The sequence below is a fragment of the Furipterus horrens genome, unplaced genomic scaffold (assembly GCF_987537825.1).
Source record: "Furipterus horrens unplaced genomic scaffold, mFurHor1.1.pri manual_scaffold_8, whole genome shotgun sequence".
Taxonomy (NCBI): Eukaryota; Metazoa; Chordata; class Mammalia; order Chiroptera; family Furipteridae; genus Furipterus; species Furipterus horrens.
This window is the reverse complement of record NW_028327178.1, coordinates 92473296-92497903: the sequence shown is the minus strand read 5'-3', so window position 1 is coordinate 92497903 and position 24608 is coordinate 92473296. Positions and strand designations below refer to the sequence as shown.

General features: G+C 41.4%; 1 protein-coding gene across 3 annotated transcripts in view; it reads left to right on the top strand.

The window, feature by feature from the left end:
* Positions 1–24608, top strand: part of EDEM2 (ER degradation enhancing alpha-mannosidase like protein 2) — a 115429-nt gene that overhangs the window by 78952 nt on the left and 11869 nt on the right. Inside the window, exons 1-6 of one of the 3 annotated variants that reach the window (XM_090286301.1) lie at positions 9696–9896; positions 10130–10240; positions 12096–12135; positions 15169–15274; positions 17263–17388; positions 23432–23643. In XM_090286301.1, coding sequence (XP_090142427.1) covers positions 9790–9896; positions 10130–10240; positions 12096–12135; positions 15169–15274; positions 17263–17388; positions 23432–23643 — 702 coding nt within the window. In that variant the 5' untranslated portion in view covers positions 9696–9789. Of the gene's footprint in view, positions 1–9695; positions 9897–10129; positions 10241–12095; positions 12136–15168; positions 15275–17262; positions 17389–23431; positions 23644–24608 lie in introns of those variants that run through there. The other 2 variants (XM_090286302.1, XM_090286303.1) reach the window with 2 other exon arrangements.

The window sequence follows — 24608 nt, the reverse complement described above, 5'->3', positions numbered from 1 at the left end:
CAGAGGTGGGATAGACCAAGGCCATAGGCTCTAGGGTAAAGCTGCTTGGGTTCCCATTTCAGCTCTGCCACTTGCCAGCTGTGGACCTAGGACATGCCACTTGGCCTCTCTGAGCCCATCAGTAAAATAGAAAGAATAATGGTCCCTGCCTCACAGAGCTGTTTTGAGAATGAAACGAGGTAATATAAGTGAATCACTTAGTACAGCTCTGTCTGGGCACATATTCTTTTTCTTAGCTCAGTCCGTAGCAATTGCCACTACACTCTATGCTTCTGTTATTCTGAACTGCTCACAGGTTATATCTAAAAGCTTCTGAGAGCCATCCTTTCTTCTTCCTTTATTTCCTTTAAAGCTGCTCACATGCTGCTTTATTCTTTCATTCAATGGGTATTTATTGAGCACTTACTGTGCCCAGGCTCTGTAGCTTCAGCGTCATCGCAAGATGTCGATTCAACACGGGAGGAGACAGAAACCATGTCACTCCCGAGTCGGACTGCACAGCCATTCTCGGCGGTGCAGATAGACTCTTAAGAAGCTACACCATCGTCTCTCGAGACAGATGGCTGCCGACTGTGTCCTAGGACCTGAAGCAGATAAGATCCCTTCTCAGGAAGCAGGCAATCAAGCATTGGGGAGAGACTTGTAAACGACAATGATAATACAGTATGATTACATATCGTAGCCTGGGGGTGAGAAGACTTCTCAGAGGAGACAATGCCTAAGCTGGTCCTGCAGGACAAGTGAAGGGTAGAAATGGGGTTAAGACAGAACATGTGCGGAAAGTTATTTCAGACAGAGAGAGAAGAAGGTGCAAAAGGATATATGAGAGGAGAAAAGATATAACATGCTTGAGAAATTGACAGTACTTAACTATGGCCAAAATAGAATAAGTGGTGGGAAGGAAAAGTTGTGTAAAGAGATAAGCAGGAATTCATTGAAAAGCCGTCATGCTACACTAAGGAACTGAACCTTTATCTTGAGGTGATTCTCACCTCTTTTCTGGCCCACCTAAAATTATTAATGTAGGCATCACCTACTCCAGGAAGCCTTCCACAATTTCATGTTCACAAATTTGGGTTGGCTATCCCCTCTGTTCCAATACAGTCTACTCTTTCCCCTCATCTCAGCCCATACTTCTTTTCATGATAATTGTCTATTTAAGTATCTGTCCTCCACACAAAATTTGTAATAAGTAAGGGAATGTTTCTTAACATTTCTGTATCACCAGCCTAGCAGAGTACCTGGCACACCATAGGTGCTCAATAAACATTTAGTGGAAGGATAAACAAATAAACATATGCCCATGGAAGGAGAAAAAACTTTGACTAGCAAAATGCCTGGCACATAATTGGCCCATAGAAAATTATTTAATCTTTCCAGCTTTCTTATCTGGAGAATGGGGATACAATGGAAACTATCTCAAAGGAGTATATTTGGTATGTGTATTGCATAACCCAGGGTCTAACACTTAGTGTGAAGGATAATTATCAGCATGTTGAAAACATAATTCCCATACAAATAGGCAGGAGCATGGATCAATGTTTCATTTAACACATTAATAAGGGACTAGCAGGATAACAAAGGCAGTTCAAAATAAGATATTAAAACTGAAAAGAAAAACATTGAAGTGAGATTGCTAAATTATATATAAATGGATTAATGTCCTACAGGGTAATAAAACATAACCTTTAGGATTATCTTCTCTATCAGGCAGCAAGGGAAGTTGTCATACTTTATTACTTTACAGAATTGTAAAATGTCTGAGCCCTAATCAATTGTGTAAATAATGTTAAATTTCTTTTCAGAGTCAGATGACTCTTGCTCAATGCTTTATCATGAAACCAAAAGTCACACAATCATCTTTTTACTTTAGTAACATGTTTTCACGAACATTAGTAAGTTTAATTTAATAGATTCTGAATATCATTATTATAAGGCTCTCCATAAATGTTTGCTGAAAGGATCTTCACTATAGTAGGCTTTTTGTTTCTCTCTAGCAGCAGAGTTTGGGGCCTACAAGGCCAGAAGGCCAAGGCAGAAGTCCCCTGTGCTCTGCCCTCCCTCAGCCTGGGGTGGTGTCAGGCTAATTCTGTGTCATCAAATAGGCAGAGAAAGTACCTGCTCTGGGCATCAGCAAAGCAGGCACCCTCTCCCCATTATAAAAACATATTTTCTTTGGAAGAACTGGATGTTTCCCCAAAAAGCAGTGAAGTAGACACCATGGAAAAAATCAGAAATTTGTTGGGCCACTATCCATTTATTATTTTTCCATTTTATAATTTAAAAAAATATGGTAAAATACATATAACATAAAATTTACCATTTTAACCATTTGGAGCATACAGTTTAGTGTTGTTAAGTGGTTACTTTATTGTGAAACCGTGACCACCATCTAATTTCCAGAACTCTTTTCCTCTTGTACAGCTGAAACTCTGTACCTGTTAAACAATAACCCATTCCCCCCATCCCTAGCCCCTAGCAACTGGCCTTCTACTTTCTATCTCTATGAATTTGACTACTCTAGGTACCTCATATAAGTGGTATCATAAAATATTTGTTCTTTTGTGACTGACCTATTTTATTAGCATAATGTCCTCAAAGTTTATCCATTTTGTAGCACATTTCAGGATTTTCTTTCTTTACAAAGCTAAATATTTATATCATATTTTGTTTATCCATCTGTCTTTTATGAACATTTGCATTGCTTCCAGCTTTTAGCCAGTGCTTCCATCCATTATATAGTATAGGTTTTTTGTTTTGTTTTGAATTGCTCATAAGGGATGAGCCCCATTTCAGGGCTTGAGATCTCAAAGAGTATTATCTGGCCCAGGGCCTGGAACTGATCAGACTGTGAGGCCATCTGTGGTCACTTCTTGAGTCTATACTTTTGCCTAAATACACCCAGGATGACTAGGTTTCTCTAGGCAGATGAAGCCACAGGTCTACTTTATAATACATGTTCTTGGGCTCTGAACAAGGAGTCCTTCATTGCTCTAAATGTTTACATCTGCTGTGGTCAGGGGAAACTCAAGCATTTCTACAAAGCAACAGATGGGAAGTTTCCCAGGGATAAACTAGTTATTTCTTGGCATTCCCAAAGTATGTAGCATGCAAGCTCTGCTCTGGCAGTTGGGAGAATCCACATGAACCACATGACCCCCAGATGCTAGAAAGGAAATTCCCAGATACTTCCCTCTTTTAAGTAGTTAAGAATACTCGGTCAAAGGGAAATTAAAGTGCCTTGGCTTCCATCTTTGGGGAATTCAACTTTTTATTCTGACTTTCCAGCAAAAAGGAAGGGGATGTTGAATGTAGAAACCCATGAAGCTAAAGCTAGAGGACACTGCAGAAGTCAAATTTTTCACTTTTTTCTTCTGTACTCACCTTTTATTTATGCACTTGTCATTAATATCATTAATGCAGTATAGATCATCTGAGTCCCAATCTTGCCTCTACCACTTATTTAGTGTGAGATGCTTGTTGTTAGTAAAGCTATCTTCAGTTTTTAAAACCCGTGCTTCACTTTTTTAATCTGTAAAATGGTGATAATAATAATACTGTCTCAGAGGCTTGTGATAAGGATAATGGTGTTGATGCATGTAAAGTACTAAGAACAATGCCTGGTCACCCCATATGATAAATACTTAAGGCTTCATCCCTTACAATGTAACAGGTATGACAGCTCTACCTAAGACTTAGAAGCAAACACAAGAGCCTGTCAAGTTGAGAAGACAGAGAAGTATGGCCCAAAAGAGGGAAAAGGTCAAGGTTCCAGTGGGAGAACTAAGCGACAATGAGATAAACAACCTCATAGACACAGAGTTCAAAACACTGGTCATAAAGATGCTCACAGACTAGACAGATATGCTTAAGTACAGCAAATACATAAGGGAAAAGTGAAGGCTATGCTAAATGAAACGAAGGAAAATCCACACAAAACCAATGGTGAAGGGAAGGAAACTGGGGTTCAAATCAATGATTTAAAAAATAAGGAAGAAAAAAACAGTCAACCAGTACAGAATGAGGAAACAAGAATTGAAAAAAATGAGAAGAGGCTTAGGAATCTCTGGGACAACTTTAAATGTGCCAACATTTGAATCATAGGGGCACCAGAAGGAGAAGAGGAAGAGCAAGAAATTGAAAACTTATGTGAAAAAATAATGAAGAAAAACTTCCCAAATCTGATAAAGGAACTAGACGTACAAGTTCAGGAAGCACAGAGAGTCCCAAACAAGCTAGAATCAAAGAGGATCACACCAAGACACATCATAATTAAAATACCAAAGGTTAAAGATAAAGAGAGAATCTTAAAAGCAGCAAGAGAAAAGCAGAGAGTTACCTACAAAGGGGCTCCTATAAGACTATCAGCTGATTTCTCAAAAGAAACTTTGCAGGCAAGAAGGGACTGGCAAGAAGTATTCAAAGTGATGAAAAGCAAGGACCTACAACCAAGATTACTCTATCCAGCAAAGCTATCATTTAGAATGGAAGGGCAGATAAAGTGCTTCCCAACAAGATAAAGCTAAAGGAGTTCATCATCACCAAGCCCTTATTATATGAAGTGTTAAAGGGACTTATTTAAGAAAAAGAGGACCAAAACTATGAACATTAAGTGACAACAAACTCACAACTATCAACAATAGAGCCTAAAAAAATAAAATCAAAAACAAAGTAAGCGAACAGCCAGACTAGGAACAGAATCATAGGTATGGGGATCATTTGGAGGGTTATTAGCTGGGAGGGGGAAGGAAGAGAAATGGAGAAATGGTTCAGGGATTAAGAAGCATAATTGGTAGGTACAAAATAGACAGGGGGAAGTTAAGAATAATATAGGAAAGGATAAAGCCAAAGAACTTATATGCATGACCCATGAACATGAACTAAGGGGGTAGGATTGCTGGAGGGAAGGGGGGTACTGCATGGAAGGAAGCAAAGGGAAAAACGTTGGGACAACTGTAACAACATAATCAATAAAATATACTTAAAAAAAAAAAGAATAGTGCCTGGGACATAGTAAATGCTATATATAAATGCTTGCTATATTGGTACATTTTAGCCATTTTTCTTATTAACATTACTGATATTATTATTAAATTCACAAATAGTCAAATTTTATTTCAAGTTGTTGTCCTAGCACTGTATTCATAATTTTCTGGGAGAAATTTTCTGCAGTGCATGTGTGTTGAATTCTGTTTTTTAATTTCTTTTTGCAATAACTCTGTATGAATCTGTTAATATTTTCCTTGTGCAGAGAGAGTCTCATGTTCTTATTTTCCAGATATGGAAACTGAATCTCCAAAAGGAAAGTGACTTGCCTAGAATCACACAGAGACAGTGGCTAGACCAATAATAGCACCCAGGGCTTCTGACCACTAATCCAAGGCTTGTTCCACTCGGTACAGAGTCCAAAAATACTGACTTTGGTATTGATACGATCTGTGCATCCTCCAAACCCTATTGACCCACATGAATACTTGAACACTCTGTAAGTCCAAGTATTCACCAACAGATGTCTTTCCTATCAAAATTCCAAGCACTTAAAGGAAAGGACTGTGGCTTGACTACTTTGGAATCTTTGTCATGTGTGTGCTCAGCACTATGGCTTCAAACCCTTAAGGGCAAGAATTATTGCCTATAACTCCTTGGATAACTAGAGGCAGATGCTCAGTAAATAGAAGTAGTAAATTCACCCCCCCCCATTAAAAAAAGAGGAATAAAAGGGCAGGGAAGAGAATATTTATTAATAACTTAATATGTCCCATTCACAGTGTTGAGAATTTTGACTACTGTACCATTTAATCCACAGAAATAATTTATGTTGTTGTCAATTTCCACATCTCAAATCAGGAAATTATGGTTCAGAGACATTGAGCAATGTACGTTGAGTGTCTTCACAAAAAAATGCTCAAGTTTGACACTTCTCTGGTGGGCAGCAACCTTCTGGAATCCAACATAAACACAGTGTGAGAGGTGAAGTCAGGAAGAAAGAGTGTTAATATTTTCCAAAGGGTAAAACAATTCTTTTTTCTCATGAGGTAACTATGAAATGAACCACATAACTTGTGAAAATATAAGTCGTGGTTGTATTTGTTCTGTGACAGTTTGGAAAGTGCATGTTTTCATCAAGCTGGAAAAAGAACACAAAGAAAAATTATGAGTATGTCAATCTTGTGCATAAAAGAGAACCGTCATTCATTATCAAGCAACCTGGCACCAGTCTCTCTGCAAACATCTTATCCATGCTAGGATTTTGAATAAAAAGATAGAAAGATGAGCTATAGGACTTAGAGGGAGAACCATTAGGCCTGGGCGAGTTTCACAGCAGGGAAAGACCCAGACCTGAAACCATGCTAGGCTGAAAAATGGCCCCCTAAAGATAACTAGGTTGTAATCTCTATCATCTGTAAATGTTATCCTGTTGGGAAGAGGGGTCTTTCCAGATGTGGTAAGTTAAGAATCTTGAAAGGGGAAATTATTCTGTATTACCCAGGTGGGCCCTAAATGCAATCACAAGCGTCCTCCTAAGAGAGGGGCAGAGGGAGGTGTGACACACCCACAGAGAAGGAGGTGATGTGAAGACAGAGGCAGCGATTGGAATGATGCAGCCATAGGCCAAGGAATGAGAGCAACATTCTTTCTCCAGGAGTGCTGGAGAGGCAGGGAGCAGATTCTCCCCTAGAGCTTCCACAGGGAGTGTGGCCCCGCCAACATCTCGAATTTGGCCTAGAAAAACTGATTTTTAGACTGATTTGGCCTCCAAAACTGTGAGAGAATAAATTTCTGTTGCTTTAAGCCACCAAGTTTGTGGTAAGTTGTTACAGTAGCACAGTGGCCCTGTGTTATTATCCAAGCCTCTGTTTCCCATCCATCTGGCACCTCCAACAAGAATTTCCAAAACACCCTAATATTGTTTGAGTGTCTCCTCTCCCAGGCACTGTGACAAACACTTTACATGTAATAGCTCATTGAATCCTTATAATACCATTAGGTAGGCAATAGTATTATTTCTATGTTACAGATGAGTAAAATAAGGCTCAAAAGAAAAACTGGTGGGGCCACACTCCTAATGGGTGATGGAGCTAGTATTCCAACTCAGGTCTGCTCAAATCTAAACCCACACTTTTAACCTCTACATTGTACTACCTCATGCTCTCTGGGCTAACTCAGGGTTTTCATTCTCATATCAACTGATGGCATTTCGGGATATTTGTCTGAGGGATATTTTCAAGGATGCTTGACCAAAGGAGACCATATTTGTCTGCATTCCCAAAATTGCACCAGGTGTCAGACCTTAGTTTAGCAATCTCAGTTCAGCAACCTCGGTACTTGAGTTCTGGCTAAGAAAGAATTCAGAGCCAAGACTCAAACTGTATGAGAAAGTTTATTTAGAAAGTCACACAGAGGTAGAAGTGAGCTGTAGAAGGAATGGGCTCAGGTAACAAGTTACAGAGGTGAAAGACAGGCCCTTGGAGCTTAAAAGAGAGAGACAAAGAACAAAGAAAATGCACCTTAAGGGAAGAAGGGGCTGGGGGAGAGAATGAGAATGGGCCCTGGGAAAAGGAGGGGGTGGGGAAAAGCAGAGAATGCTCCATAGAGAGAGCTAAACAGGGTCCTGTGCCTGAGGGGTTTTATCTGGAGGTCTCAGGGGAGGGTATCAATAGACTATTCATCAGCTTTCCCTGTTGTGTCCCTCAGGGCCATGGTCTCCAGTAACTGGTGGGCACCAGGGGGTCACTGCAACTGTTCTGGATGTCTGCCATAGTGTCCCTCCCTCTGGTTTTGCTGCTTTTCTGGGCCAGGAGCAGAAACTCACCTGAGGCTTAGATGTCTCTTCCAGGGGTTAATGCTTAAGGGAGTGGTCATGCAAGGGCTTGTAGTTTTTCGGTGGTTAGGCACCCAGGGCTCTCTGCCCTGGTGACCCTTTACATCTGGCTTATCTGCTCCCACTCTGCTCTTGCCTAACTGCTTACTTCACCAGCATCATAGAAAAGCTAGAGTTAAAGGATCTCAGAGGGCTATTTGTTCAACCCCCTCATTTTGAAACTGGAAGAGCCGCTGTTCATGCTATCTGTCATCTACCAGACCCATTAAGCAGAGAAAGGGATTGAATTTTTATGGGTACTTTATTCAGATGGCCCTGGCTGGTTTGGCTCAGTGGATTGAGCGTTGGCCTGCGAGCTAAGTGTCGCTGGTTCGATCTTCTAGTCAGGGCACATCAGAGAAGGAAAACTCTGACTCCAAAAAACCTCCGCTGCCTTGCGGCATACCTCTTCAGGGGAAAGGCTACGGGAGTAAACCCCGACAGAAAATCCGGAGCCGGAGTCCCTAAGGCGGTTTGACGTTGTAGTCAACACCCGCAACTCCTGCGGCTCCTGCGGCGCACCTGAAGCCAAGCTGTATTGACTCCGTCTTTCCCTTGGACCCTTCAGCTGCGAAGAGAGGGGGGGTCTGCTGCATGGGCAACAGCAGACCCTCCATATCACCCTGCCCAGGCTCTGTAGCTTCAGCTTCACTGGAGAGGACACTCCAGCGTCATCGCAAGATGTCGATTCAACACAGGAGGAGACAGATACCGTGTCACTCCCGAGTCGGACTGCACAGCCATTCTCGGCGGTGCAGATAGACTCTTAAGAAGCTACACCATCGTCTCTCGAGACGGATGGCTGCCAACGACGACTTTATTCAGATGGTCAGTGATCTGAGAAGACAGTGGGTTTGTACCCTAACAAACCATCTTACATTCCATTATGAACAGACCCTTTTTATAGAAGAAAAGTGTAGGTAAGGGGTTTGGAATTTAGGGAAAAAGTTAATCAGATAAAAGCTGCAGCATTCTTCCATCTGTGTCCTGGCCAGTGGTCCTCTCACCCTGGAGTACAATATCTCAGATGCCATCTTAATTGCTTGCAATCCTCCTAAGTAAGGCACAAAGGTGGAACTGCTTATGGTCTCCTGAAGTCAGGGTGGGTCCCATCTTCAGTTCCTGAAACAAAGCTTTTTACATACATTGATTATTAAGTTTATTAGCTATTACCTGAAACTAAATTTTTCCCTTCATTTGAGTCCCCCATCAATTTTATAGATGAGGAAGCTGAGTTTGGAGAAGAGGCAATTTCCGGGGTCATATTTAGAAGCTTTAAGTGGATTTGAAGTTGGAAATTGAAGTCCAGTTCTCACTTCAAATCCAGGGTTGATTTTATTGTACATCACACTGCCCAAAGTCATGGATGTTGCTGTGGTCTAAAATGCTGACCGAACTCTGGGAACTTGCAAGAAGGAAAATGGAAAACTGTGTTCCAAACCTTCTCAAAGCTCTAGTGCCCCAGGGTCTTCATTCTCAGGTAGGATACTCTACAGGACTACAGCCATTGAGATGGTCCAGGGGATTGTGATGGGGAAGCTCTGAATACTGAGTCCCTGCCGGTCCCTGCCTTCATGCTTAAGGTAGTTTTTTAAAATGATAATGTATTTAAGTGCTCCATACAGTCTTAATACACAGTAAGTGCTCAATAAATGCTGTTAGTAAAACATTAGTTACTTATAGCAGCTTTAACAGTCACTGCCTTTAAGACACGTGAACCTCCACTCTAGACTATGTATCCCAAGACGCTCTTAGCTTGGGTTTCGCCACCAGTTGCATTCTGGTTCTTGTAGTTCGGAAGTGAATGGCTGATTCATCAGCGCGCAGGCGTAGTGACGCGGATTCCCGGAAGAGCCCAAGAGGCTTTCAGGATGAACCGCTGGTGGTGGCTGCTGCAGCGGCGGCAGTGCTGACAGGACACGAGCTCTATGCCTTTCAGGCTGCTGGTCGCGCTCGGCCTCCTGTGTTTGCTGCTGCCCCTGCACCATGGTGCGCCGGGCCCCGAAGGCACCGCGCCCGAACCTGCCCACTACAGGTGAAGGGGTCTGGCTTCCCGTCCTTACATATTTGGGGAATGGAAAGCGCAGACCCTGTCCTTTCCCTTTCCCTCCACCCCAGGACCCCTACCCTCACTTCCTCGGACTCCGCCACTGGGTTCCTGACAGAATCAGAGGGTGATATCCACCTTCCGCCCACTTCTTGTTCTTCCCCCTGCCTGATTTCATTTTCCGCCCCCCGCCCCGCCTTATTTCTCGTACCCCGCACCAGGGAGCGAGTCAAGGCCATGTTCTACCACGCCTACGACAGCTACCTGGAGAATGCATTTCCCTACGACGAGCTGCGACCTCTCACCTGTGACGGGCACGACACCTGGGGCAGGTAGTGCGAGAGGAGGAGCAAGGGGCAGGCCGGGTTCCGGCAGTCCGCTCCTAGGCGGGTGGGACTTCTGGGGCTGATGGCTTCATGGGTGAGTTACCGGATTGGGAAAAGCTCCTTGCCAGGGCGAGGCTGCGCACCCCCGCCCCCCGCCACCAGATCAGGCCAGCACCACCCGGATCCACACAGGCTCCTGGATATTTGGATCCCAAGCAGTGGACTGAACCTTTAGACTCCAGCCATGAGAGTAACAGGCACAGCTGTGGGGACTTGGGCAGATCTCTGAAATTGTAGGATATCATGGAAAGGCCCAGGAAGTCAGAAGACCCAACCCCTTCATTTTGTAAGTGGACAAACAAGCCCAGGAGGGGATAGAATTCTCCTAAACGTGAAATTTCAGAGCCTATGTTGTTAGTGAAACTGAAACCCACTTCCCCCGTTATTCTCACATCACTGACTTTCTGGAGATCTCAGCCCAAAATGTCACCTCTGCATCAGCTTCCCTAACTACCCACCCCTTTCAGGCAGGTCTCACAAATCACTCGTTTTTTTCTTCTTTGGACTTCTGCCTCTCTGATACTATCATTTTCATTTCTCTGCTAGTTTGTCTTTCTAACACTAGAATAAAAATCTATGAAAAATGAAATTCCCTGTCTTGTTCCTTGCTGAGTGAAGAAATCATTGCATTTAATTGAAGCTGACATCCATTAAACACTGTGCTAAGCATTTTACCTGTATCGCCTCATTTAATTCTCTTAACACTCCTAGGAGTTAAATGCTGTTATCCCTGTTTTACAAATGAGTATGCTAAGGACTGGACAAGTAAATTCAACAAAATTTGCGCTGGTTTTTGTTTGTTTTTTGTTTTAGTTGAAAAAAGTAATACAAGCAAATGGCAAATTCAAGCAGTACAAGATCATATAAATGAAGCAAATATCTTCCGTACCCTAGTACTTGAACTACTGTTAACTTTCTTGTGTCTCCTAGAAATAGTTTCAGTTTATACCATCATGTAGATATCTTTTAAAATTAATTTTTTAAAAGCATTACTTACATATAATAAAATACACCCATTTTAAGTGTATAGTAACCATTATCACAGTCAACATATAGAACATGTCTGATATCCTGATATCACAGTTAAGAAGATACAGAACACTCTAAAAAGTGTGCTTGTGCCCCTTTATAGTTAATCCCTCCACCACCACTCACCCCAAACAACTGCTAATCTGCTTTCAGTCTATATGTCTCTTTTTGCAAATGCAAATAGAAACATACTACACTGCCTATTCTGTACCTTGTCTTTTTCATTTAATGATATAGTTTGAGTATCTTAACATTAGCCAATAGAACTTTTTTTTTTTAAAAAAAAAGATGAAAGTCTGACAAACCTCATAATTTTGTGTTCTTTGAATGTACTACAATTTTAGTTAATCACTTCTCAACTGGTGTATATCTGAGTTATTTCTAGCTTCTTAACTGTTCTAAATAATACTACCACGAGCATTCTCAAGCATACAGTTCTGTGCACTCTGAGATAAGTTTCTAGATGTGGGAAAAGTCTGTGCTCTTAGTTGCAATCTCATACTGCCTCCCTATGGCAGAGGACAATGCAGGAGAATACAGGTGATGTGTTTAACTACAGTTGAACTTAATCAGTCCACTATTCCAGGTGCATTAAATGGGTCAGAAGTTCCTGGCAATTTTCACTATGGCTTCTTTGTTGTGACTGGAAGTGGGATAGGAAGAGGTATCGCTGTGCCTCACGTATTAGTTTTTTGGGTACTGATCTGGGGCAGTCTTAATGTGTGGTGTTTGATTTTCTTACTAAGCAGCTGAGATTTCTATCCTTTTACAGTTTTTCTCTGACTCTAATTGATGCTCTGGACACCTTGCTGGTAAGTGTCTCATCTATTCCTTTTCCTCTTGGCAGCTTGACTGTTGGTGAAAAATGAATTCTTCACCTAGGTCTTTTATTTTCATCTCATGATTCCGAACCATCAGGGTCTGGTTGCCCAGCTAGATAGAGGAAAACAAGGAATCCCAAACTCATTCAGGTTCATTTATTTAGCAAATGTGTGTAGAGGACATGTTACGAAAACAGAACTGTGATAGGTCTGTAGAATTACATTGAGTGAGGGATCCAGTGACTCTGATGCCTCCTTATTTTCAGAGGCTTACATTCTGATGGGCAAGTTCAGTGATAAAAACAATAGCAGTAGTTAGTTAGTGTGCCATGTATGTGCTAAGCACTTTACAGGCATTGTTTAATCCTTCCAACAATCCTGTCTTAACCATTGAGACATCTGATGCTTAGAAAGGTAAAATGACTTGGCCAGTGTACATAGCTACGAAATGGCACAGCTAAGACCTGAACTCAACTCTGTATGATTCCAGGCCTTAACTGTCATCCTTGAAGATGCCACAAGAGAGGATATAACCACTTCCCCCTATTTCACTATTTCTGGTTCTCTGTCAACCCTTCTCATTTTTATATATTAATAGTATTTACATGATTGAGATCACCTTATAGATATAATTTAGCTTTTTTATCCTTAATGTTAATTTATAGTACTTATCCATTCGTCAAATATTTATTGAAGGCAAACTGTATGTCAAGCATAGTGCTACACTCTGGCGTTACAGTAGTGAGTTTAAATAGACACAGTCCCTGATTTCTTGGAGTTTATGATTTTAGTGAGAGAGACAAAGAGTGTGTAATTATAAGTTGAGGCAAGTGCACTGTAGGAAAGGAACATGGGTCTTTCCGTAGTTAAAACTAAAAGAAGTTAACCTAGACTGAGGAGGTCACAGAGGACTTCCCTAAGGTAACAAACTGATACTTAAGTTGGTATCTGAAGGGGAAGCAAGTGTTGACTAGGGAAGTGGGGGAGGAAAGAGTGTTTCAGGCAGAGGGAACAGCATGTGCAAGGCCTTATGGCAAGAGAGAGTATGGTAAGTGGAGTGAATAAAGGAAATCCAGTATGAATGGGATGTGGGGAAGGAAAAGGGAGAAGCAAATGGGGCTGGAGAGATCATGGGGAACAGATGATGCTCACCATGTTAAGGATTTTGATCTTTAATTTGAAAAAATGGAAAGCCACTGAAATTTCTTAAGTAGAAGGCAGGAAATGATGAAATTTCTGTTTTAAGCAGATCACTAGCTTCAATATGGAGAAAGACTCGTGTAATGATTCAACAGACACTTCCTGAGTAAAATTTCTTCATGAGCCATGTGTGCAGCACTCTGGGGGAATGCAGGAATGAGTGAGGCTTCTGTCCAGTCGAAGATTCTCTTATTGTGGAAAGACATCAATCCCCTAAGAATTGTGTGTATGCAGTTACTGCAGTCTTTTGAAGGAAGAAGAGGCTAATTTTAGCAGGAAAAATCAAAGGCTTCCTGCTGAAGGTGATATTTAGACAACCAAGGATAGGTTGTATTTGGAACTAGGAAGACACAGGTGGGAGTGATTTCTGGCAGAGGGAGCAGCATGTCTGACGGCAAGAAACTGGGGCATCGGGTCATGTTACTGATGGATGAAGATGGGTTAGATGAAGATGAGCCGTGAGAGACATGGCCAGAAAGGTAGATTGGTTCAAGTCCTAGAGGGCCTTGAATGCTGGGATAGTAAGGATTCTGTGGGTTGCAAGTGACAGAGAAGCAATTCGAACTGATTTAGACCAGAAGGAAATTTACTTAGTCAGATATCTAAAAAGTCCAGGTAAAGGCTGGCCTCAGATGCAGATGGGTCTAGACATAAAAACAGTGTCTTCAGGGATCTCTGCATCTCTTTATCTCTGCCTTCTTCACTGGCTGTGTTCTCAGGCTCTCCTTATGTTGGCGGGATAGCCAACAGTATAGCTCCAGATTTACATTGCACTCATTTAGTAACCTGTGTGTGGAAAGAATCAGCCCTTTTGCATTGATTCCAGGAACTAAGTTCCATTGATCTCGCTTGGGTCACATGTTTATCTTTGAACCAATCACTTGGCCAAGATACAGTACACTGTCTGGTTCGGGTCAAGTGCCTATTCTTGCAGCTGAGGGGATTGAGGCAGCCTTTCCCAAACTATAAAGAGTAACTGTGGAAGAAAGGTGATTCCTTAAGGGAAAATTGGGGTGGTCTTATCAGAATAAAAGGTATCAGGATTGCATTTGGCTGATGGTTTAAACAAAGAAGGTTTCATTTTTCCTAATAACAGTTTGGAGGTAATTTCTAACATTGGGCCAACCATCAGAGACCAGGCTCTTTGTGTCTTTCTGTTCTGTCATTAGTGTTTTGGCTTTCATTCTCATGCTTAGTACTTTGTGGTCTAAGATGGCTGCCGCAGCTCCAGAAATCTAGTCTGTTTTCAAGGCAGAAAGACAGAGGAATAGTAAAAACCATGCCAGCTGTGTCTGTCCCTTTTTCTAAGGAAAACAGAAGCTTTCCTAGAAGTGCCCCCAGTAGACTTCTCAAGGCTCAGAATTGACTGGGTAGCACAATCAATCACCTCTAGCAGCAAAGAAGGCTAAGACAGCACATGTCTGGATTTCCAGCCTCTATGGTAGGAAGCTACAAGGATAAAGAAGACTGGGAATCAGTGTTGGGCCAACAATGTCTGTTAAAAACAACAGACATTTATTGCAAATAGCAAACTAAGAATCCCTTAATGTGGTCTGCAGTCTGTATTGTTTTTATATAGTTTTATATCATGTATATGAATACTCTTGAATTGGTCCCTAAGAATTTACCTAACCAGTCCCTTGGTATTAGATCTTTAGGAATTTTAGCTGTCGGTGTTTCCTTCACCTGTCACCAGTCCTAGAACAGAAACTGCAGACCTTAAGTGTAGTAAGTGAGGGCCGCAGCAGCACAGGATTGAATCCAACATTTTCAGTGCCTTCAAGCCTGAGACAGCCTCATTGCCATGTCTCTCTTTCCTCCCAGATTTTGGGGAATGTCTCAGAATTCCAAAGAGTAGTTGAAGTGCTCCAGGACAACTTGGACTTTGATATTGATGTGAATGCCTCTGTGTTTGAAACCAACATCCGAGGTAAGTAAGAGTTGCCTTCTATGGCCTTTGGAAGAAAAGAGTGTGGAGTTTTTGCCTCTGTGTAAACCAGGAGGTGGTAAATTGGATCTTAAGGGCTGACCCTGCCAAGGCACTTGGCCCAAACCAGTGACTGACAGCTCTTCTTCCCTCCTGAAGGGTTGGGTGGGAAAGTCTCGGGATCCCTCATCAGTTTCAGACGTGAGCAAGGGACAGAGAAAAGACTGGAAATGAACAAGCCAGAATTACTCACATATTTGACGTATATTTGGTGCTAGGCATACAGCCAAGAATAAGAAAGAGACAATCCTTGCCTTCTTGGAGTTTATTGTATAGGAAGCACTACCCATTAGAACTTTCTGCAATGAAGGAAATGTTTTATAGCTGTATTGTCCAGTGTAGTAGCCCCAAGCCACATGTGGCTATTGGATATTTGAAATGTGTCTATTGCAGCTGAAGAACTGAATCTGTAATTTCATTTAATTTTAATGAATTTAAATTTCAATAGTGACATGTAGTTAATGATGGCTGTATGACACAGTGCAAGTCTTGAGTACTAAGTTCCCAAACTTGATGGTCCATCAGAACCACTTGAGACCTTTTAAAAAGTTCAACTGTTTTGACTCCACTTTAAACCAATGAATTGTGATCTCTGGGTTGGGTCCTAGAATCAGTACTTTTAGCAGGTTTTGAGTGACTTTTTTTGAAGCTAACACAGCCCTCATTTTCAGTGAACCTCTGGACCATCAGTAGCTCAACAGCTGTCACCTCTGGATGGCAGAGTTATGTTATTCCCCCTTATTTTGCTCATCTTTATTTTGTATGTTTTTTTTTTGCAATGAAACATATTACAGAAATGTGACAAATAAAATCTTTTAAAAGATGATGTTGCAGGGGGACAGCATGGTATAAAATCCTGATTTAGGACTCAGACATGAGTGTGAGGCCATGCTCACTGCTATATCACACAACTTCTGAGCCCAATTTGTCATCTGAAAATAAGGTTCTTATACCTTTGTTTTGGATATGAATATAATTATACCAGCTTTCTTTTGCTTGGCATTTGCCCTGTATCTGTTGTACCCTTTTACTTTCAATCTTTCTGTCTTTTTACAATTAGCTATGTCTTTTGAAAATTACATATTATATTTTGTTTATCCATTCTGATCATCTCTTAACTGAAGTATTTAATCCATTTACATTTACAATAATTACTGATATATTTACATTCATTTCTGTGGTATTATTTTGTGCTATTTGCCCCATCATCTATGTTCTCTGTCTTCTTTTTTGTGCCTTCTTTAGATTGATTTCCCTCCTCATTTTATTTTCCTTTTACTAATTTAAATATTATGCACAATATCTAAGTTTTTAAGTAGTTTTCCTAGAAAAGTTAACAGACATAACAAAGTCTAAAGTTAATGAAAATCTTTATTCTCCTCCTGAATAGTACAAAACCTGGCTCTGAGGATATCCTGTAGGCTGTAATTGTGTATTTTAGTTCTTTGTTCAAAGCCCTCCATGCATTACTGTTGTTCTATACAGTTGAAGTTTATATTTACATATACGTTTACCACTTTTTTGACCATCTTTTCTGTTATGTCTCAGACCTTACATCTGCTACTCCTTTCCTTCTATTTGAAGTACTTCTTTTAGAATGCCCTTTAGTGCAGGTGTGCTCTTGGAAACTTTCTCAGCTTTTGTTTGTGTAAAAATGTCTGTCTCACTGTGCTTGACCTTTAGGGGGTCATATTTTTGTAGGGCATATGGTTCTAGGTTGATAGTTATTTTCTGTTAGCACATTGAAGAAATTTTTCTATTGTCTTCTGGTTTCATTGTCATTGTCAAGTAATCTGCCAATCTAATTATTATGTTTTGTAGATAATCTGTTTTATTTATCTTGGCAGCCCCCTCTTTAGTTTAGTTTTAGTTTGCGCAAGGGAAAGACTGGTCCTCGGGATTCTGACACTTGCTTTTTGTGCCATCTGTAGTGGTAGGAGGACTGCTGTCTGCTCACCTGCTATCGAAGAAGGCTGGGGTGGAAGTGGAGGCCGGATGGCCCTGCTCTGGACCTCTCCTGAGGTTGGCCGAAGAGGCAGCGCGAAAACTCCTCCCAGGTAACACCTACACTGACACGGGGGGAGATGAAGTCTGGTAGGTCCTACGTCCCTTGCTGGAGATGAGAGTAGCGATGCTGGGTATTAAAACCTTCTCAGATGTATCATTGGTGACCATTTCTCCCATTCAGTGAGTTGTCTTTTCATTTTGTTGATGGTTTTCTTTGCTGTGCAAAAACTTTTTAGTTTGATGTAGTCCGACCAGCTTATGTTTCTCTTTTGTTTCCCTCGCCCAAAGAAATATATCAGAAAAAATAATTCTACGAGAAATGTCTGAGATTTTACTGCGTATGTTTTCTTCTAGGATTTTTATGGTTTTGAGTTTAATATTTAAGTCTTTAATCCATTTTTTTTTTCAGTTTTACAAAAATGTTTTTATTTGTAACTAGCACTCTTTCTTTTTTTTTTTTTCAGATTTAATGTGTTTTATTGATTAAAATATTACATTTGTGCCAATTTCCCTTCCCTCTGCTCCCCTCCACCCGGTGGCCCCCCTCCCTCCAGTTGTCCCCCCCTTTTAGATTATGTCCATTAGTTGTGCATACAGTTCCTCCCAACCTCTCTCCGTCTATTCCATTCCCTCCTACCATGATCCCCAATTCCTATATCATCTCCCTCCCTCTCCCCACTCCCCCTCCCTGTTGACCTCCCCCCAATATGCTTCCCGTACCCACAGTTCCTTTTCCACTCTCGTTGCCTGTTTAGTTTGCCTTTGTTTCATCTCCCTAGCTTCTGTTTTTTAAACCAGTCCCTTTAACATCTCATATAACAGTGGTTTGGATCTAATGAACTCTTTCAGTTTTATTTTGTCCTGGAAACACTTTCTCTGTCCTTCTATTCTGAATGACAATTTCGCTGGATAGAGTATTCGTGGTTGTAGGTTTTGGATTTTCATTACTTTGAATATTTCTTGCCAGTCCCTTCTTGCCTGTAGGGTCTCTCTTGAGAAGTCAGCTGATAGTCTAATTGGGACCCCTTTGTACATAATTCTTTTCTTCTCTCTTGCTGCTTTTAAGATTCTCTCTTTATCTTTGATTTTTGACATTTTGATTATAATGTGTCTTGGAGTGGTTCTCCCTGGGTCCAGTCTCTTGGGAACTCTCCTTGCTTCCTGGACCTGCAAGTCTATTCCCTTCCCCAAGTCTGGGAAGTTCTCCTTTATTATATTTTCACTCAATTTTTCAAGTTCTAGTTCATCTTCCTCACTCTCTGGCAAACCAATGATTCTTATGTTGGGCCTTTTATAGCTGTCCCAGAGGTTTCTGATCCTCTCATTGTTGCTTCCCATTTCCTCTCTCTGCATTGGTTGACTACTTGTTCCTTCTCCATATTCCAGTTTGTTGAAATGAACTCTGGATTTTTTTTCCTCACCATCTGTCTCGTATGTGGTTTTGTTCCTTTCGTTATGAATGTTTTTCGCTTCTTTCTTATCTTTTTCCTGCTCTTTTGTGAATTCTGTAAGCCACCTGATAACAATGGCCCAGAACTGAGCCTCTGACAGGTTTCTTATCTGTTCATCTGTCAGGTTCTCTATCTGTTGCCTGGTGAGCTGTGCTACCGGGATTTCTATAGTTGTCTGCCTCATTTTGACAGATGCGTTTTGTTTTCTTGGGCCGGCTGTAAGGGGCAGTGCCTGTGTACGCGTCACAAGTCAGCGACTGGCGCCTGTCTGCGACCTATTTCGCAGCCCTGTGGTGCTTTCTTTGGGGGCGGGGGTCCAAGATGGATTCACACAGTTATTCAGCTAGGAGACTGGGATCTGTCCTCCCGCCCCCCTGGGCCTCACTGTTCAAGGCGATGCGGCGGCCGCTCTCCCCAGCGCCGGGGTCGCGCACCGCCAGGGGCTTGACCGCAGCCGGGATTCCTCGCAGCCCCGCTGCTCCAGGTGCACCGCAAACAGCGCTGCCCTCTTTAACTCTTACCTGCCCAAATGGCACCGCTGGTTTATAACTTCATATGTTGGGCTTCCGTGTAGTTTTATTTTCTGGAATTTCTAGTTATCCTTTGTTTTGAAGTAGTTGTATTCCTCTCTAGTTGTAGAGGGAGACCTAGCGTGTCCGTCTAAGCCTCCATCTTGGCCGGAAGTCGAAGTCTTTAATCCATTTTGAGTTAATCTTGTATATGGTGTAAGAAGGTGGTCTAGTTTCATTTTTCTGCATGGATCTGTCCATTTTCCAACACCATTTATTGAATAGACTGTCTTTAGCCCATTGTATGTTCTTGCCTCCTTTGTCAAATATTAATAGACCAAAAAGGTGTGGGTTGATTTCTGGGCTCTCTGTTCTGTTGCATTGATCTATATGTCTGTTTTTATGCCAGTACCATTGCTGTTTTGATTACTGAGCCTTGTATATAATTTGATATCAGGTAGCATGATTCCTCCAACTTTGTTCTTCTTTCTCAAGATTGCTGTGGCTATTCAGGGTCTTTTGTGGTTCCATATAAATTTTTGGAATATTTGTTCTAGTTCTGTGAAATACACCATTGGTATCTTGATAGGAATTGCATTGAATATATAGATTGCTTTGGGTAGTATGGACATTTTAATGATGTTAATTCTTCCATCCATGAACATGGTATATGCTTCCACTTATTTGTATCTTCTTCAGTTTCTTTCTTCTGTGTTTTATAATTTTCTGAGTACAGGCCTTTTAAAATTTATTCCTAGGTATTTTTTTGATGCAATTGTAAATGAGATTTTTTTTTAGTTTCCTTTTCTGATAGTTCATTGTTGGTATATGAAAATGCAACTGATTTCTGGATATTTATTTTGTATCTGCTACTTTACTGAAGTCATTTATCGGTCCTAGTAGTTTTTGGTGGAATCTTTAGGGTTCTCTCTATACAGTACCAAGTCACCTGCAAATAATACTTTTTCCCTTCCAGTTTTGATGCCTTTTATTTCTTCTTGTCTGATTGCTGTGACTAGGACTTCCAATACTATGTTGAATAAGAGTGATGAAAGCAGACATCCCTATCTTGTTCTCTGATCTTAAGTGAAACACTTTTAGTTTTTGTCCATTGATTATGATGTTGGTTGTAAGTTTGTCATATTTGGCCTTTATTACATTGGGGTATGGTCCCTCTGTTCCCACTTTGCTGAGAGTTTTTATCATAAATCGGTGCTGGATTTTATCAAATACTTTTTCTACATTTATCGATATTTATTATGTGTTTTTTATCCTTCATTTTGTTTATGTGTTATATCATGCTTATTGATATGTGGATATTGTACCAGCCTTGCATCCCCAGAATAAATCCCACTTGATCATCATGTATGATCTTTTTAATATATTGCTGGATCTAGTTTGCTAATATTTTGTTGAGGATTTTAACATCTATGTTCATCAGGGATTATGGCCTGTAATTTTCTTTCTTTGTAATGTCTTTATCTGGTTTTGGAACTAGGATAATGCTGGCCTTGTAAAATGAGCTTGGGAGTCCTCCTTCCGCTTGAATTTTTTGGAATAGATTGAGAAGGAGAGGTGTTAGTTCTTTTTTGAATGTTTGATAAAATTTACTTGTGAAGCCATCTGGTCCAGGACTTTCATTTGTTGGGAGGTTTTTGATTAATGCTTCAATTTCATTAGTTGTAATCTGTCTATTCAGATTCTCTGATTCTTCCTGATTCAGTTTTGAAAGATTGTACATTTCTAGGAATTTATTCATTTTGTCCAGCTTGTTCAATTTGGCATATAGTTGTTGGTAATATTTTCTTACAGTCCTTCATATTTCTTTGGTGTCAGTTGTTACTGCTCTTTCGTTTCTGATTTTATTTGGGCCCTGTCTCTTTTTTTCTTGATGAGTCTCACTAAAGGTTTGTCAATCTTGTTTATCTTTTTAAAGAACCAGCTCTTGGTTTCATTGATCTTCTGTATTGTTTTATTTACTCTATTTCATTTATGTCCTTTCTTTACCTCACTCCCGGCTTTGTTTGTTGTTCTTTTTCAAGTTCCTTTAAGTATAAAGTTAGATTACTTATTTGAGATTTTTCTTGGTTTTTGAGATAGGCCTGTAATGCTATAAATTTCCCTCTTGAGACTGCTTTTGCTGTGTTACATAGATTTTGGGTTGTTGAGTTCTCATTTTCATTATTTCAAGGTCTCTTTTGATTTCTTCCTTAATCTCATTGTTAACCCATTCATTAGTAACATTGGGTTTTGGGGAGGCATGAAACTAGGTCAGAAAGGAGAAAGTGCTTAGAGAACCTCAAATATCATTGAAATGAGAGCTGCTTGTTTTTAGCTAAGCTGTGTGCAGGGCTGCAGGCCAAGCCTCAGTGTGTTTGTCTGGTGGGGCAGTAGCTGACCTTGGCAGCATCAGCTGCACACTGTGTTCTCTTCAGGGTGTGGCGGAGCTGAGGGCTGTTCACACCCAAACACATCACGATGTGCTCCCCACCAGCCTCTTGGCCTTCTCACTTCTCCTTTTCACACAGTACTCACCTGTCAACCTTGGGGAAGAGCTGAAGAGAGTGAGCGAGCTGGGCTCAGGTCTCACTCATGGCTCCCGGCCCACGTGTCTCCTTACAAACATCATGTCCAGTGCAATTCATCCCTAGAGGAAACTCTGCCTGGCTGCTTCCTTCTTTTTTTTTGTCTTGAGAAATGTCCACATTGAAAAGGGCATATTGGAGCCAGCCCCAGTGTATCTACCATTTAGGTCGAGAAATAGAATTCTTTCATTCCCTCTCTTTTTAACACTGCCTGACTTTTCTGAAATATTCCTTTGAGCCCTTCTTGGTTGTGAGTTGCATCCTCCTCATTTGTCACTCATGCCTGCCAGATAGCAAGTTCCTCGTCTACAGCAAAGCTGCTGAACCTTATAGTTCTTGGACATTTTGATGACTTTGCTCACAGTTTGGTGACGCACAGGCTGCTCTGGGTAGTTTGACCTTTTGGCCTGGAGAGGAAATCTGTGCCTCTGGCTGCCTGTCTCATTCCTTGCCTTGAATCAGAAAGTACTAGGGTGGGGTGGGCATAGCATTGGGCTTGTGAGGAGAGGGAGAGGGAGAGGGGGTGGGTATATGGCAGGCATTCCCATTACAGCTCTGTTTGGTTCTCTCCGTGTGACCTTTGAGTCACTTCTTCACAAGCATGACTTTTCCTTTCTGTAAATTGAGGGTTGGACCACCTCAGCGGTTTAGTGGTTTATGTCCATTAAAAAAAATAAGAATAACTTGACTCCTAAACTCTTTACTTAAAGATGGGGTCTCAAACTGACTCCTGGGTTTAGATCTGCAGATATGTTTCATTTGGTCAAAATGGTGTTTAAAGAAGTATAGGAGAGGACTCAGAAGACACAAACTTCCAGTTATAAGATAAGTAAGAATGGGGGATGTAATATATGATATAACACGATGACAGTAGTTAACACTGCTGTGATGTATTTGTGAGTTGCTAAGAGAGTAGATCCTAAAAGTTCTCATTACAAAGAAAAAACCTTTTTTTCTTTTTGTATCTCTATGAGGTGATGGAGGTTAACAAAACGTATTGTGGTAGTTATTCCACAATATACATAAGTCAAGTTATTATGCTGTATACCTTAAAATTATACAATGCTGTATGTCAATTATATCTCAATAAAACTGAAAGAAAAATTAAAAAGTATATGAAGGGCTTCTAAGGGGGCTTGCTCTTCAGGCTGCCATAAGCCCCATCACTCCCCATGGGCTAAACCCTGCCCGCTTTGCACTACATTGCCTGCCTGGCCTCTGAAGGCAAAGTGTAAAGGAGGTAAAAGTAGAGCTGCTGTATCTAAAGTGAGCATGTGTGGCATGTGACAACCTAGAGTGCAGCCCTCTGCTTTCCTCCTCATCATGGGCAAGAGCCCGAGGGTCCTGTGAAACAGTGTTTGACAGCACCTGGCTTCCATGGCCACTAAGGGCCCTCCAGTGACATATTTCCTTCTCTTGCGCAGTCTCTAGGAGATCGCCCAGGAGATAAAGAGGGAAGTGCTGCCCAAGGCAGCAGGCTTTGGGCCTGTATCCAGCCATCTCTACCTCCCTGCTCCTGTATAAGGTCATAATTTTGTGGTTGTTCAGCCTTTCAGACCCCCACTGGCATGCCATATGGAACGGTGAATCTGCTTCATGGCGTAAACCCGGGAGAGACCCCTGTCACCTGTACGGCAGGGATCGGGACCTTCATTGTGGAATTTTCCACCCTGAGCAGCCTCACTGGTGACCCTGTGTTCGAAGACGTGGCCAGAGTGGCCCTGATGCATCTCTGGGAGAGCCGGTCAGATATTGGGCTGGTAAGTTGGCTGCACCCTTCCTGTCTGAGTCAAGTCAGCCACCTTGGTTCCTGATATGAGGCTCAGGGCTCTGAGCCAAAGGCAACTGAAAGTGACCTTGGGAGTGGTCCAGGACTTAGGCTCATGACACTGAAAATAGACCACGCATCCACTTCATGTTTTGGCACAGAGGTGAAGAGAGCACGAGAGAACATCCTTTGGTGGGGAAAAGGGACTGTGTTAAGCTTTGACTGCTTGAATTTCTCTGGTAGGGCGTAGGTCATATGCTTCATGACTCTGACTCATTTGGTGACCTTAGATCGTCAGCCCACCTGGCCCTCATTTTCACTGTCTATTTTTGTTTGTAAATCTGTGTTTCTTAGAACACTAGCTCTAGGAGATGATGAATGGCTATTCCATGAAAAAATGATTCCCAGTCAATTAAGTTGAGGGAATACTATATATATCGTATCTTTTTGAGGCAGAGGGGTTGAGTCATAATGAACATGAGCAGATTAAAGGTGTTAAATCCTATGACAAATAAGTTTATTCAACTTTGCTTAACTCAACATTTCCCAAACTTATTTGACCCCAGAGCTTCCTTTCCTCTCTAATACCTATTAACCCATGGAAGCTTAACACATCTGGGCCAATTGATATCTAAGGTCAGTTTCACTCCTAAACTGGATAATCCAGTAAAACCATAATCCAGGAAATAGCATTGGATTTAGTCAGACCTTGGTATGAGCCCAGGAGGCCTTGCTACATCGAAACTGTGACCCTGAGCAAGTCATTCAACCTCTCTGATGCTCAGTTGCTTCAGCAGTAATGATGTATTAATACCTCCTTGACTGAGTCATTGACTTATAAAGACTGTTAGTTGAAAGTGATTCAGGTGGAGGCACATTTTATGCAAAGTCTAGTTCTAAGTCAGCTTGAAAAGCGAAACTCCTATGAGCAATCCTTGAAAATCCCTTAAGAAGGTG